At 37.4% G+C, this 17,522-nt stretch overlaps 1 protein-coding gene across 1 annotated transcript in view; it reads right to left on the reverse strand.

Annotated features, from left to right (window-relative positions):
• Positions 1–3,607: 3,607 nt before the first annotated feature.
• Positions 3,608–17,522, reverse strand: part of ELOC (elongin C) — a 46,047-nt gene continuing 32,132 nt past the window's right edge. The window contains exon 4 of the mRNA XM_037802512.1: positions 3,608–8,933. Within this exon, the coding sequence (XP_037658440.1) occupies positions 8,743–8,933 (191 nt within the window). The 3' untranslated portion in view covers positions 3,608–8,742. The remainder of the gene's footprint in view (positions 8,934–17,522) is intronic.

Below are 17,522 nucleotides of genomic sequence, written 5' to 3' on the forward strand. Positions count from 1 at the left end.
CGTGTTTTCTCCAGCACTTATATCCCTGTTTATATTTTTCCCTGCCATTTTATAGAGATATTCACATGCCATACAATCATCCACAGTGTACGATCAATTGTTCACAGTATCACCACCACAATCATCACTTGCATTCATCACATTCATCACCACAATCAGCACTCGAACATATTGATTACTACAAAAAAATTATTTTAGAAAATAATAAAGATAAAAATATTAAACTACAATATAACAGAATAATTAGGTCAGACAACACCACTACCAAGAATCCCCTATTCCTCCTTTATATCCCCTTCTCATAGACATTTAGCTTTGGTATATTGCCTTTGTTACATTTAATGGAAGCATATTACAATATTACTGTTAACCATAGACTCCAGTTTGCATTAATTATATTTTTTCCCCAATACCATCCCTTTTTCAATACCTTGCAAGGCTGGCATTCATTTTTTCTCCCACATGTAAAAACATTTTTGTATTTGTACACTTAGTCACCATCGAGCACTCTAGATTTCACTAAAATATACAGTCTCAGTCTTGATCGTCTTTCGTTCTGGTGTCATACATGCCCCTAGCCCTTCTCTTTCAGCTTTACTCACAGACGTCTTTGTTCAGTGTACTTACTTACAATATTGTGCTACAATATGCTATCTATTTCTGGAGGTATAGAGTCAATCCTGTTGAACATTCTATACTCCTTCAGCACCAAATGCCCAATCTCTACCCTCTTTCTATGTTCTGACAACCTGTGTTCTCAGCTTTAACTCTCAAAGTTTGCTCATTAATGTTAATTCATATTAATGAGAGCATATGGTATTTGTCCTTTTGTTTCTGGCTAACTTCGCTCAACATAACATCCTCAAGGTTCACCCATGTTATTATATGTTCCGTGACTTTGTTCTGTCTTACAGATGTATAATATTCCATTGTGTATATATACGAGTTTGTTTATCCACTCATCTGTTAATGGACATTTGGGCTGTTTCCATCTTTTGGCAATCATGAATAATGCTGCTATAAACATCAGTTAACAAATGTCTGTTCGTGTCTTAGCTTTCAATTCCTCTGAGTATGTACCTACTAATGGAATTGCTGGTCATTGTTTTTTTTTTTTGCAATTCTATACTTAGCTTCCTGAGGGACTGCCACCCTGCCTTCCAGAGTGGCTGCACCATTCTACATTCCCACCAACAGTGAGTAAGTGTGCCTCTTTCTCCACATCCTCTCCAGCACTTGTAATTTTGTTTTTTTGTTTTTGTTTTCTATAATGGCCATTCTACCAGGTGTGAGATGATATCTAATTGTGGCTTTGATTCATATTTCCCTGATAGCCAGTGAAGATGAGCATCTTTTCATGTTTTTGAGCTATTTGTATTTCCTAGTCCCTTTATTTTTTAACATGCTTTCCCATATGCTTTTACTCAATCTTCAACAGTACTTCTGGAAAGTAAGGCAGATATTATAATGCCATTTTTTCAAGAGGATCCAAGTGATGGAACTTTATGCAACATGCTGGAAGTCAATCAGTAAACAAGTAGATTTCTCATTTGTAGATGTAGATAGAGATCTGGAAGCCATGGTGCTTTTCAAAATACTAATTAATTTTATAGAATATGAAAAACTATTACAAAGTCAGTATTACATGCATGCAATATGAATCACAACTATCAATACACACACTTGCCTATGAAAACTACTTAGTATAATTAAATTGCTCCCATAAACAAGATATAGTATGTCTAAGAAAAATTAAGAAAAAGCTAATCCTAGTTACTTCCTGTCTTTAGGAGGGGGGAGGCCACTATTATTTTTTTAAAGGTGAAATTTGCACATAACATACAAAGTACATTCTCCTTATCCCATCCAATGGCAGCCATCAATCTGTTTAAATGAATCATACAACCTGTCTGCTTCTTCACATAATACCATGTTTGAGGTTCATCCACATTGTAGCATGAATCTGTACTTAATTCTTTTTATGGCTGAGTAACATTCCATTGCATGTATATATCACAATTTATCCATTCATCACTTGGACTTCTGGGTTGTTTCCACTTTTTTTCTATTCTGAGTAGTGCTGCTATGAACATTCATGTAAGAATTTTCTTTTGGGGTGGAATTCAATTCTTAAGAGTGGAACTGCTGGGTCATATGGCAATTTTCTAACTTTTCTGAGAACCACCAACATGTTTTCCATAGTAGCTGTAGTTCTAATTTTATGACATCCTTGCCAACACATCTTTTTTTTTTTTTTTTTTAACACAATCATCCTGGTGGGTGTGAAGTGGTATTGCATTTGGGTTTTTTTTTAAATGTGATTTTATTGAGATATATTCACACACCATACAATCCATCTTAAGTATACATTCAATGGCCCACAGTATCATTACACAGTTGTGCATCACCACCATGATAAATTTTAGAACATTTTCATTACTTCTGAAAAAGAAAAATAAAAAAGAAAACCCCAAACAACCTATACCTCTTATCCCTCATATTATTATTATGTTTTATTCACACACCATACAATCCATCCTAAGTGTACAATCAGTGGCTCTTGGTATAATCAGTTATGCATTCACCACTACAGTTAATATGAGAACAGTCTATTTCTTCCAAAGAAAGGAATCCCATATCCTTATATCCACATATTATTGATATATAGCTTTGTTATAGTGCCTTTGTTTCCATTAATGCAAGATTACAATGTTAGTTTTAACAATAGACCTTAGTTTACATTAACTGTTTTTCCCATAACCCACCCTATTCTTAACACCTTGTAATAGTGTTGTATGTTTGTTCTAGTTTTCTAATATTTATACAACTAACCACCAAAATTGTTCACTCTAGGATTTGCTAATTTATACGGTCCCAGTTTTATCCTCTAGCTTTTCTTCTGGTAACATACACAACTCTAGCCTTCCTCTTTCAACCGTACTCATACTCAGCTTTGTTAATTACACTTACAATATTGTGCTATCATGACACAGTATTGTGCTATCCATTTCTGAACCTTTACAATCAAACTTATTGAACATTCTGTACTCCTTAAGCATCCATTGCCCAATCTCTGCCCTCTTCCTATCTCCGGCTAACCTATGCTTTCAACTTTAATTCTGAGTTTGCTCAATATAGTTAGTTCATATTAGTGAGCCCATACAGTATTTATCCTTTCATTTCAGGCTTATTTCACACAACATAATCTCCTCAAGGTTCATTCACATCGTTGTATGCCTCATGACTTCATTCTTTTTGGCAGCTGCACAACTGCATTGTGGTTTTGATTTGCATTTTCCTAATGACTAAATATGTTGAGCATCTTTTCATGTGCTTGTCAGCCATTTGTTTATCTGTGTTGGAGAAATGTCTATTAAGAAATCACTATTATTTTTCATGGAAGATCAAGAATATAGACTGGCAAGCAATAATCTAGTGGGGGACCAAATGATGTGCAGACACGTACTGTCAAATTCATCTCCCCAACTAGGTTCACTATTAAATAGGGCAAATTTTTTATTTCAGGGTTTACATATGGATAGTTGAAACATAAAGTTCAAGGACCCAGTTGAATATGATTAAGAAACTACCCTTACACACCAATGAGTATGATTCAATTCCTTTATTGAGCGTCTACCACGTGTAAACCACTGTGCTAGACACTGGGGTGATAACGAAATAACCCTCAAAAAAATAAAAAACACTCAACCATTCCTGCTCTCTGGCTCACAATCTAGTTCTTAGAAGATATACATAGGGCAAAAATTGCCACTGGAAAAAGAATGGAAACACAATTGCATTTAAGAACAGATCATAGAACTTAAAATTGTGGTCTTGTTATTTTAATAAGCCTTTGCCTTTTACGACTCTAGTATAGTCATTCCACAATGTTCATGTTAACTCCATGACTCAACTCTTTAGCAACAGGTTCTCAACAGAACATACCTTCAGTACTTAAGGATGGGGTGATATTTACCTACTTTGAACCAAATAATAAGAGGATACTCTGCATTACAAGATAGGAGTTTCATAAAATCCAATTGAATTACAACCCTGATACAATGACTTTCTTTAAAAAAGCCAATGTTTGGTGATCGCCTTAACAAACAAAACTGAAAAAATTTATCTTATGAAATTGGTGCTTTCTTTCAACAAATACACTAGAAAGGAATATCTGAAGTCATGTTGAAAAAGAATTTGATTTAACTACTTTTATTTCCAAGGTTTTAAATTTCGTTCTAATACACACCATGCCACCCAAACTATGCTATGGATATGTGAGAAAGTCAGTCTAATTCCTTTAGTCCTACCTTATTCCTGTCAAGCCTAGCCACTCACCTTTATTCAGATTTGAGTCTAAAACATTTATTGACTGTTGCAAACGTTTCAAGAAAACCATCTCCCACCACAGAGACTATTCAAAAGAACATTTACTATAAGCTCTAAAGGCATTTCCATAAACCTTTTGTGGAACAATAACCTTACTAAGTGAAGGATAATGTTCACTTGGATAGAAATGCTGTATATTCTTTAAAGCATTTATTATTTTATAGGCACACCTCATGCATTAACTGTCAACCCCAACTCCACCCTTTCAATATTCTGCCTATTATTTCAATACTTTAACAAATATGACTTCTTTCTCTGGTTGAAGCATTTATATGTAGTCTCCAGAATCTAAGTATCTTGTTCGTTCTAATTAAACTAAAATCTGGATCTAGGATCTCCCCACAAATTAGTTTGTGACCTTGGACTATCACAAGTTTTCTCTTGGTTCCTCATTTAAAAAACAAAACAAAAACAAAAACAGGGAGAGAGAGAGAGAGAGAGAACATACTGGCTGAGCTTGAATGGCTGCTGTAAGAAGCTAAAAAACTTACATTTTCAAAAACAGTTAAATAAAATTATGGAAAGAAAAATTGGCCTTGATGGTGTGAAGAAAAGTTACTTTACAAGTCAAAACCACACTGGAGGATGATGCAGATACTCTTAACAGTTTTCTAGAGCAGAAATGACACAGAACCCAACAGCAGAATATATTTGGTAAGTCTGCATCAAATTTACTATGCCTATATAGTTAAAATTCCATTGATGTATTTTATAAAAATTCTAATACTGGAGCTGGGCCAGTTGGCATGCATAGACAGGATTAGCCATAAGCTTTACTTCAGGTAAAAGGAGACTCTGATTAAAATATTTTACACAATTCTGACTGAATAAAGTCACTAAATTTGAATTTTTCTCATCCTTATCTGTCATCTTATACATGTTTCTTTAAATAATAAAGCAATAGAGCCTACCATAAATAAAGATCTTAGTGTGTAAAATCCATCTAGGTAAAATGTAACCTTAAAAAAAACCTGCAAGCATCTAGGATTATAAAGAGGGGGGAAAAAACCTAATTCTGATACTCCTGTGGTTCATCTGGACGTATATGATATTAATAACACAAAAATGCAAAACGTATATAACAATTTGATCATTAAGACCATGAGGTCTATCTCAAAGCAACTTTAAAATTTCCTCCAGTTTAAAAAACTAGGGACTATGGAGAAAGGAAACTGAATACATCATTTTAAAAAGTCTTGTTTTCAACTAGAGATACATAAGGTAGATAAAGATGTGATACGTGCACCCAATTCAGGATAAGTTACAAAATTAGAGCATGAATGAACAATGAGTATCAGGTTGACGTGGCACTGAATATACTGGTATGAAAAGATAGCACATAAATTCCCATTTATATCAGCAATTACTGATAATTGGAGCTACAACTGGATTTTCTTTATTAGCAGGCAATAGAAAACAACTCCAATGATTCAAAATTAATCTAGTTAGTATATCTAGGACTGATTTAGAATACTTAATGCCTAATTCAAAAGCAGGAAAAACTAAAATCTATAGGCTAATATTTAAGAGAAGTAGCAAGAAGGCCACTTTCTCTCTAGGTCATAATTCTTCTAAACTGATCACCTGTAATGCTAAAATGTTGGATTTAAGCAACATCCACAAACACAGTCTTGCTCATTAAAAAAAATAAAAGTTTAAGTAAAACATCGCCCAACATATGTGCAACCTTCTAACATAGCTGTGAAATTAAAGTCCAGCGACTTGTTCAAGGTTACATGGCTAATTTAGCAGAAGAGTCCAGACTTTTTTTAACTCACAGTTCAATGCTTTGTCTAACATACCAAAATACTTCTAGGCTCATAAATATTTGCTTAAACCATCAAACCATTAGGTACAATAGTCGAGTTTAGCCTAATAGGAATATAAAATCTTAGCGCAAATATGAGTGGCCTGGAATTAAGCCAGATTTACATATTGCAAATAAATACCATATATATAAAATCAATGGTATCTATTGAATACTGGACTTAAGTGTTTCATCAAACTTACACATAACCAGAGGCTCCACTTAGCACTGCTAAGTGTGGATACATTCAAGTTTTGTTAGTTTCTATGAAATTTCCTCTACGTGGATAGGAAGTATAAGGGTTAATTTAAACACTCTTCAATTGTTGACAACTTTATATTATTTCTCAGAATATCTGTACTATTTTGATAGAATAATTGATAAGCTTAGCAAAATGACACTTAGATGATAACTAAAAACATAACAAGATGTCTCTGAATACATTAGCATGAGCTGCATTTACTGCTTGTAATATGTTGTATTTCTCACATTAAAAGGACTTCAAAAAGTAGAGAGATTATCATCTGTCAATAACTGCATGAAAGATAAATAATCTAAAAAGCATAAAATAATCTAGACAGTTCAAAAATGAACTATTAACTGAATACAGGAAAGGATTTGTGCTGATATTTTCTGTGCAGAAAAAAATATTGGGGAGATTTGGACATAACCTGAAAAAGTAAGCTAAATACCAAGTGTCAAAAAACTGTTAAGGTTTCAATGCTACATAAAATAATTTTCTCTTAACTTTAATCAAAGAAAAATTCACTATTCAGTCATATACCGAGATGTTCTGAAGCAAACATTTACAAGTATCCCTGGAAAAAGAGAAAATTAAGGCTAAAAAGATCAAACAGTAAGTGTTCATCACACCTTTCAGACTTGCACTACCGTTTGCCGTCATATATACAGGTTTTTCCTAATCTTCATTTCAGTTCTATTTTAATGTCTTAAACTTAAGGCTACTTCTGGATCTAACACATGTAACTACTAAAACTGGTCAAAGTTAAACTTTATTTCTATCAACTTGATCTTCGAGATCATCATTTAGGTATATAACTGGCATTATTTGTCACCAAATAGCAGAATTATATTATAAGAATTATATTGTACTCAATGAATAAATATGAATATGGATATGCACTAGTACGTCTTAAGTTACTAAAATATATGCAATTAACATTTATATCAAACTGCTTTCAAGAAGCTGGAAAGCACAATATTTAGGTTTTCAAAGAGGATAAAATTACTCTTACAGACCTGTGCTGTTTATGTTTGGTTTTTGCAGTTTCTAATAAAACTGGTCCATATTAAGCCAGTCTTGAAGATCTAAGCTGAAGATGTAGATTTATAGACCTGATAATGATAGCTGTGTTCTTCTATTAAGATAGGAACAATACAAAGCCAACCTTAAGGCTTCTTTTCTCATGCCTAAGCAGAGATACTCTGTCGTTGTTTTTCAAATGTTTCTGTCTTCTTAATATAAAAGCTCAATGACCTTACCAGCTTTGACTTCAGTAGAAACTCACAGATTATGGCTATCATATTTACTGGGACATATTGTAATAAATAGAAGATAACTTATGTACTATATCAAGGTGCATTATAACATTTTCACTGTACCTCTCCACATGCTTTTCATATTTAATAACATTTCAATTGGATGGAGGAAGACTGGAATAGATCATAAAAGTCTAGCTTTTAAGATCTGGATAAAGTTCATAGTGAATCATCTGAAACTCATTTAAACATTTGGAAGTGTTGCAATCACAACAAGGGACTATATAAGAATAATGATAACCGCAAAGAAAGCTTTATAGTCAATGAAAGTACAGTACTTTGGTCAAAACGCATAAACGAACAAGAAATCAATGTAATAAAGTTTACTTGTTAACCAGCTGGCTACAGTTCTTGAAAAGTTACTGCTCTAAAATCCGTACCTAGTAACCTTTCAACCTTGTTTTTAAATAAACTTCTTAAATTCTAGCAATAAACAAAAAGACAAAATATACTTAAACAATACTGCAGTTTATCAAAAGATACGTAAGATTTTTCAACTCTTACGTCTTTGAGAGTTATAAAAATCAATGTTTTGGCTAAGTTATAAACATGTTTATAATGCAATTATTTGCATAACTCCGTAATGCTAATGACAACTATAAGATCAGAATAGGATTTTAAAAAAACACTAAAACATTAGCCCCATTATTTACCTGTAGAACTTGTTCATGTATGCCTAAATGTCAGTATTTACTATATCATCACTGCTCTAATTTTAAAATTCATATCTAAAGGATAAGGCAAAACCACCTACGAATTGGCATATTTGTTTATTTCTCAGTTTGTGAAAATATCCTTAATTTGTTGATGCGGCAAACAAATTTCAACTCTGATTGCTATGCAAAAAGAACAGAAGGTAATCTGCTTTGCAATGAACTTTATAGTTCAGCTGCATACAGGCAACATGCTATATGAAAAAAATCACTAACTGAACTACAGGTATTAAATACTGAAAAAAGTTAACAGTTTATTATAATTTATTTTATTTAACAATCTAGGAAGTTCGCAGCCATCAGCAGTTCCAGTGCAATTTCAGGTGCAATTGGGAATTCGGGAATCTCAGTGGAGCTGTTAGTGTAGCGAACCTTGTAGGTAAAATACATGCATACTTTTGATAGCACATGTGAAGGGATCTCTCTAAAATTGACCTCATTGGTTTCATTCTCAGCAAACTGACCTGTAAAATAAAAGAAATATGTTAAAATATTTTATCTAACTAGCATCAAATGAAATATTTAACTCCAATTACACAGTGTAAATAACATTTTAAAAATCCTTACTTTTAAGATAGCATTTAACATTCCTCAATACTGAATTTTAAAATTCCAGTTCTCTACTAGAAGGCTGGACAAATTAAGCAGTTGTTCTTGAAACTCTTTATGGCACAAGTACCGAAGGGCAAATGGGACAGAAAAAGCTAAATTGCTCTTTCAGAAGAATCAGTTCAGGGAATCAAGTCTTTATGGGTCATCAGGAGTCTGACGGTGCAGCCTGACTTCTCCTCATAGCTTATAGCAAAACGCAAGAGGAAAGGGAAAACCTGAGAATCAAATTCTTAAGCAAAAAGGAACAAGCATACTGAGTCAAGTGACTGTATACTTCAGATGGTTCATATGGTGTGTGAATGTATCTCAATAAAACGATGTTTAAAAAAAAAAAAAAAAGGCACCAGCAATTGATGATTTTGAAAATTCTCAGCCTATCCAGAGTGTGAGCTCTGAGACCAGGACCAGAAGTGGCTCTGTCAGGGAACTCCCTAAGCTTTAGGGAAGTAACTTCTCAGAGAACAGGGTTCTATGTGATGGTTTAACTTCCTTAAAGAAGGAATGACTGAAAGTGGATCCCAGTCATTCATTCCAGTGGAAGTCAGAATTGGAAATGCAGTTACCCAGGAAGGATCTGTGGAAACTTTTATTGTCTGATGGTTTGGAACTTTGTGAATTATACACAAAGCTGACAAGGTTTTTTTGCAAAACTGATATGAGAACTACTGCCAGTTTGGACTGAAAGAGACAGAGAAGGAACACAATAAGGTAGAATGACATCAAGGGAGAACCATGGAAGCAAAGGTTTGGACAAAAAAGATCTCCTCAGGCCAAGAGAGTGGGCTCACCCACGTATGAGCAAAAGGCAGGTCCACCCTTGCACTTACAGCAGGGCAGACCATCTACTCCAGTGCATGGAAGAGGCAAGCCTTGCGCCCAGTTGTACAGGGAGAGTGCTACCACCTCAAGGCTAGGAGACGGTGGGGCTTCTGCCCCAGCATTCATGAAGAACCTGATAGCTATCCCAGTATTCAGGGTGAGTCCTACAAGCCCTGTGTTTGGGGAGAACATGGCCACAAGTGCCAGTGGAGCTGCTGCTCCATCAAGCCTGGAGGACAAAAACATCTAACCCCAAATGACTTTCAGACACTGAACTCTAATGGAGTTTGTCCTGCTGGTTTCTGGACTTGTTTGGGACTCATGATTCCTATTTTCCTTCCAATTTTCCTTTCTGGAATGGGAATGTTTATTCTCTGCCTGCCCCTCCATTATAACTGGAAGTAGATGACTTATTTTCTAGGTTTTATAGGTCCACAGAGGCAGAGGAATTTTGCCCCAGGATTGACCACTCATAACTGATTTTGATGAGACTTTGTACTTTGCATTGTTTTAAAATGGCTAAAGGCTTTGGGGATGTAATGATGGAATGAATGTATTTTGCATGTAGGAAGAACATGTCTTTTTGGGGTCCAGAGGGTAGACAGAGTGTTAGAGATTAAATCATGTCTACCACAAAAGGCATGTTCAGGTCCTAACCCCTGGTGCCTGTGGTTGTAAACCCATTTGTAAATAGAACCTGTGAAGATGTCATTAGTAAAGGTGTGTCCAACTGAATGGGGGTGGGCTTTAATCCATTATGGCTGAAATCCTTGTATGCAAAGAAATTGGATGTGTAAGAACAAGCCATGAGAGAAGCAAGAAGCTGGAAGTAAAGAAACTTGGAAGACAAAGGAGTAGATGTTGTCATGTGACAGAAAAGCCAGCCCCAGAATGCCACAGTCTTCTGGAAGAAAGCATTGCTGTGCAGACATCTCAATGTTGGAATTCTCCTAGTTTCAAACCTGTGAGCCAACAAATTCCCATATTTAAGCCAACCCACAGTATGGAATTTGTTTTAGCAGCTAGAAGACTAAAACACCATGTAAAACTAAAGTTAAGACAGGGAACAGATTTTCTGATTTGACTTTTCTGCCAGTGGGTAATATATAAAGCACAATTTAATAAGTGAATTAATATTTAAAAAAAAAATCTTTTCAGGAAAAGAAATCCATGGTTTCCCCCTTTAGTTTTTAACAATTTGATCGTGTTTAAGAGATTACCTCATAAGCCACTTCCCTTTAGAAAAAACATTTCAATCCAAGATGGTGGATTAGGAGAGACAGAGGAAAATACTTCTCAGTGAAAACAGATAAAAGACAGAAAGTGCTCCAGAATACCAGTTCCAGCAATACACGAGCTGGACAAGGTCTGTTAAATCCACAGGAACTGTGCACTCGGTGAAACCCGAGTCTGTGCTCAGAAATGAGTGAGTAAGGCTGCTGGGTAAACAGCAGCCATGCTGCGGTTGGGAGAAACTGGGGATTGGCGTTTGGAGACAGATTAGATTAAAAACCCCAAAAGCGGATACAAGATCCGGCAGTGAGAGCCGTGCAGTTGAGCGCGATAGGGAGTGCCTTCTGCACCCTGGGCACTTGTCTCAGTATCTGGCGTGGATAATAGCCTTTTGCACACCTGCAGCTAATTGTCCCAGAGCTAGGAAGGTAGAGGTCTGCGGAAGGGGGAAATTAGCATGTCCCATACAGCCATCTTCTCAGTGGGCTGGGAACTCCCCTGCATGGCACTGCGACCGAGAGCTTCCCTAGGGGATTTCGCCTGCCTGTGATGTTGCACAGTCTTCCCTCCATGAAAGCCCGCGGTGGGCATGGCTTGGAGGCAGTGCCCTACATGTTAAGTCGCAAGGGCCCTACACCAATTCCAGGGACTTGTGGGCCTGTGGCAGACAGATACTGTGGGGATTCTGAGCCAAAGGGTTGGGCTCATGAAACAGCTTTAAGTCCCCAGGAACGGATGGGAGATTTGAATTTTAAAGCCGCCTTCCCTCCCTAACAGCACAGGGCAAAACCCTCACCTTCAGGGCTGGCTGCACCAACTACACATGGAAATACGGTGCACTGATTGGACCCCCACTTGCCGCACAGACGAAGTTGGGAAGAACTGGCTTGAGAGTAATAGGTGGCTCGGGGGTGCCATCTGCTGGTAAGTCAGAGAAAGTGTACTCCACCAAGTTGTAGCTCTGACAAATTACAGATAATTGTTCAAATAAGCCTCCATATCCTAAAAGAACCCTATCAAGATAAGCAAGTGCCAAGAGGCCAAAAACAACATAAAATTTTAAAGCATATGAAGAAACCAGAAGAAATGGATAACCCAAACCCAAACATCCAAATCAAAAACTCAGAGGAGACACAGTACTTGGAGCAAATAATCAAAGAAGTAATCACAAACAACAACATCATGCACAGGATATAAAGGACCCTAGAAGAGCACAATGAAGAATTTGCTAGAGTAAGTAAAAAAATAAATCTTACAGAAATAAAAGAAACTGTTGATCAAATTAAAAAGATTCTGGATACACACGGTACTAGAAGAGAAGAAGCTGAGGAAAGAATAAGCGAACTGAAAGAGTGCAGAATGGAAAGTGAAAGTACAAAAGAAAGAATGGAGAAAAAAATAAAAAAACCCGAAAAGGATCTCAGGGATATGATGGACAACATAAAGCGCACAAATATAAGAATCATTGGCATTCCAGAAGTGGAAGAGAAAGGTAAAGGTCTAGAAAGAGTATTCAAAGAAATTGTTGGGGAAAACTTCTCAATCCTTCTAAACAACATAAATATGCAAATCATAGATGCTGAAAGAACTCCAAACAGAGTAAATCCAAATAAACCCACTCTGAGACATATTCTGATCAGACTGCCAAATGCTGAAGAGGAGAAAGTTCTGAAAGCAGCAAAAGAGAAGCAATTTACCACATACAAGGGAAACAACATAAGACTAAGCAGCGACTACTCAGCGACCACCATGGAGGCGAGAAGGCAGTGGTATGACATATTTAAAATTATGAAAGAGAAAAATTGCCAACTGAGAATTCTTTATCTAGCAAAGCTCTCCTTCAAATTTGAGAAGAGAGCTTAAAATCTTCACAGACAAACAAATGCTGAGAGAATTTGCTAACAAGAGCCCTGCCCTACTTGAGATACTAAAGGGAGCCCTACCGGCAGAGAAACAAAGAAAAGAGAAAGAGGTACGGAGAAGACTTCAGAACTAAAGAGATTTAGTTAACAGTATGTTAAATGAAATAAAGAGACAGAGGGGAAAAAATATATCTGACAAACATAAACCAAAGGATAGGATGGCTGATTCAGGAAATGCCTTCACGGTAATAACATTGAAGATGAATGGATTAAACTCCCCAAGTAAAAGATACAGATTGGCAGAATGGATTAAAAAATATGAACCATCAATATGTTGCTTACAAGAGACTCATCTTAGACACAGGGACACAAAGAAACTGAAAGTGAAAGGATGGAAAAAAATATTCCATGCAAGCTACAGCCAAAAGAAAGCAGGATTAGCCATATTAATCTCACATAAAATAGACTTTAAATGCAAGGATGTTATAAGAGACAAAGAAGGTCACTATATACTAATAAAAGGGACAATTCAACAAGAAGAAATAACAATCATAAATGTCTATGCACCCAATCCAGGTGCCCAAAATACATGAGACAAACATTGGCAAAACTGAAGGAAGCAATAGATGATTCCACAATAATTGTGGGAGACTTCAATACATCACTCTCTCCTATAGATTTAGATCAACCAGACAGAGGACCAGTAAGGAAACTGAAAACCTAAACAAGCTGATACATGAATTTGAATTAATAGACATATATAGAACATTACATCCCATATCACCAGGATACATATTCTTCTCTAGTGTTCACGGAACTTTCTCCAGAATAGATCATACGCTGGGCCATAAAACAAGCCTCAATAAATTTAAAAAGACTAAAATTATTCAAAGCACATTTTCTGATCACACTAGAATACAATTAGAAGTCAATAACCATCAGAGACTTAGAAAATTCACAAATATCTGGAGGTTAAACAACACACTCCCAAACAATCAGTGGGTTAAAGAAGAAATAGCAAGAGAAATTGCTAAATATATAGAGAAGAATGAAAAGGAGAACACAACATATAAAACTTATGGGATGCAGCAAAGGCAGTACTGAGGAGAAAATTTATAGCTTTAAATGCATACATTAAAAAGGAGAGAGAGCTAAAATGAAGGAACTAATAGAGCAACTGAAGAAGCTAGAAAATGAACAGCAAACTAATCCTAAACCAAGCAGAAGAAATAAAAAGGCTTAAAGCAGAAATAAATGACATAGAGAACAAAAAACAATGGAGACAATAAGTAACACGAAAAGTTGGTTTTTGAGAAGATCAAAAAGATTGACAAGCCCCTAGCTAGACTGATAAAATAAAAAAGAGAGAAGACCCAAATAAAATAATAAATGAGAGAGGTGATATTACTGTGGATCCTGAAGAAATTAAAAAAATTGTAAGAGGATACTATCAACAACTGTATGCCAACAAACTAGATAATGCAGAGGAAATGGACAATTTCCTGGAAACACAAGAACAATGCAGACTGACCAGAGAAGAAATAGAAGATTTCAACCAACCAATCACAAGCAGAGATCCAATCAGTCATCAAAAAGCTTCCCACAAATAAATGCCCAGGGCCAGATGGCTTTACAAGGGAATTCTACCAAACTTTCCAAAAAGAACAGACACCAATCTTACTTAAACTCTTTCAAAACACTGAAGAAAATGGAACACTACCTAACTCATTTTATGAAGCTAACATCAATCTAATACCAAAACCAGGTAAAGATGCTGCAAGAAAGGAAAACTACAGGCCAATCTCCCTCATGAGTATAGATGCAAAAATTCTCAGCAAAATACTTGCAAATCAAATCCAAAGACACGTTAAAATCATACACCATGACCAAGTGGGGTTCATTCCAGGCATGCAAAGATGGTTCAACATAACAAAATAAATCAATGTAATACAACACATTAACAAATCAAAAGGGAAAAACCAAATGATCATCTCAATAGATGCTGCAAAAGCACTTCACTTGACAAAATCCAGCATCCTTTTTTCATAAAAACACTTTGAAAGGTAGGAATTGAAGGAAACTTCCTCAATATGATAAAAGGCATATATGAAAAACCCACAGCCAGCATAGTACTTAATGGTGAGAGACTGAAAGCCTTCCCTCTAAGATCAGGAATGAGACAGGGATGCCCGCTGTCACTACTTGTGCCAGTTTGAATGTATTATGTCCCCCAAACGCCATTATCTTTGATGTAATCTTGTGTGGGGAGACATTATCAGTGATTGTAATTCTCTGAGTGTTTCCATGGAGATGCGCCCCACCCAACTGTGGGTGATGACTCTGGATAATTTCCATGGAGGTGTTGGCCTGCCCATTCAGGGTGGGTCTGAATTAAATTACTGGAGCACTATATAAGATCAGACAGAAGGAGCAAGCTGCTACAGCCAAGAGGGGACACTCTGAAGAAAGCACAGGAGCTACAGATGAGAGACAGTCTGAAGACGGCCTCTGAAAGCAGACTCTTGCTCTGGAGAAGCTGAGAGGACAAATATCTCAAATGCAACTAAGAGTGACATTTTTGAGGAACTGCAGCCTAGAGAGGAATGTCCTAGGAGAAAGTCATTTTGAAATCAGAACTTTGGAGCAGACGCCAGCCACGTGCCTTCCCAGCTAACAGGTTTTCTGGACACCACTGGCCATCCTCCTGATGTGTTACCTTGGACACTTTATGGCCTTAAGACTGTAACTGTGTAACCAAATAAACCCCCTTTTATAAAAGCCAATCTGTCTCTGGTGTTTTGCATTCCGGCAGCATTAGCAACCTAGACCACCACTGTTATTCAATATTATGCTAGAAGTGCTAGCCAGAGCAATCGAGCAAGACAAAGAAATAAAAGGCATCCAAATTGGAAAGGAAGAAGTAAAACTGTCATTATTTGCAGATGATATGATCTTGTATCTGGAAAACCCTGAGAAATTGACAATACAGCTACTTGCACTAATAAACAAATAGCAACTAAAAAATCAAGTACCTAGGAATAAACTTAACCAGAGATGTAAAAGACGTAGAAAACTACATAACTTTATTAAAAGAAATAGAAGGGGACCTAAAAAGATGGAAAAATATTCCTTCTTTATGGATAGGAAGGCTAAATGTCATTAAGATGTCAATTCTACTCAAACTCATCTACAGATTCAATGCAACTCCTATCAAAAGTCTAACAACCGCCCTAAGATGGAAGCTAGCTGAGAGAGGGCAAAAAAACGCCTCCATAAAAAACACCAGGTAAAAACCAGAAAGTGACCCAGAATACCGGTTACAGCGATGTGCCAGCTGGACGAGGGCTCCTAGCTCCAGAGGGGCTGTATACTTGGTGAAACCAGGAGTCGGCATTCTGAAATGAGTGAGTAAGCTGGCTGGAAGAGCCGCAGCCGTACGGCGGTCTGGGGAAGCCAGGGTTCAGCGTTTGGAGACCGACTGGGTCTTTTTTTTACAAAAAAAAAAAAAAAAAAAGGGAAAAACCCAGGAGCGGCTGCAGCTGAGATTGTGGGAACCACGCAGTAAAACACAGCAAGAGGGGGCTGGGCCAGCCTCTCGGTGCCTGGCCGGGAAGATAGCCCACTGCAGATACCCTTGGGTCCGGGGGAACGGAGGGGAGAGCCAGAAGCTGAAAGAAACCCCGCGGTTAGCAGCTGGCCACCCTGAGGGCTGGATAAACTCCTGGCCGGGGCCGTGCCCACAGCCCAGAGGCCCGCCAGTTGTCCTGGAGCTGGGAAGGAGGAACTGTGCGAGGAGGAGGGGGTTGAGACGCCCCGTTCGGCCATTTTTGCTTCAGGTTGAGAGCGCGCCGCTGCACAGCCCGGCAGCCCAGGGCTTCCTTTGAGGGACGGTGCGCACTGGTGAAATAGCACAGCATTCCCTCGGCTGAGCTCTTGGAGGATCGCGGCTGGGAGGGGGGACCTGCTTGGAGAACCCAGGGATGCTATGCCAAGTCCGGTGGTTTGTGGCTCAGCGAGAGAGAGGGTCTGGGGCTAAACTGAAACGAAGGCTTAGACTCTTGCAGTGGCCTTGAATCTCCGGGAACCTGGGGGATTTGAACATTAAAACTGCCCTTCCTCCCTGGCCACCCGTACACACGCCCCACATTCAGGGCGGACGGTTCCAGCAACACACCCAAACTGAGTTCTCCAACTGAACCCACAAGAATCATTTCCCCACTCACCACGAGAACAAGGTTGAGAACTGACCTGAGGGATACAGGTGACTCACAGACGCCATCTGCTGGTTAGTTAAAGTGTACGTCACCAAACTGTGTTTCTGAAAAATTAGATCGATATCCCTTTTTTTTTTTTTTAACAACTTGAAAGAACCCTATCAAGCAAAACAAATGCCAAGAGGCAAAAACAACAGAAAATCTTAATGCATATGATAAAACCAGAAGATATGGAGAATCCAACTCCAAACACACAAATCAAGATATCGGAAGAGACACAGTACCTTGCAAAATTAATCAAAGAACTACAATC

This window comes from Choloepus didactylus, chromosome 14 (genome assembly GCF_015220235.1).
Source record: "Choloepus didactylus isolate mChoDid1 chromosome 14, mChoDid1.pri, whole genome shotgun sequence".
Lineage (NCBI taxonomy): Eukaryota > Metazoa > Chordata > Mammalia > Pilosa > Megalonychidae > Choloepus > Choloepus didactylus.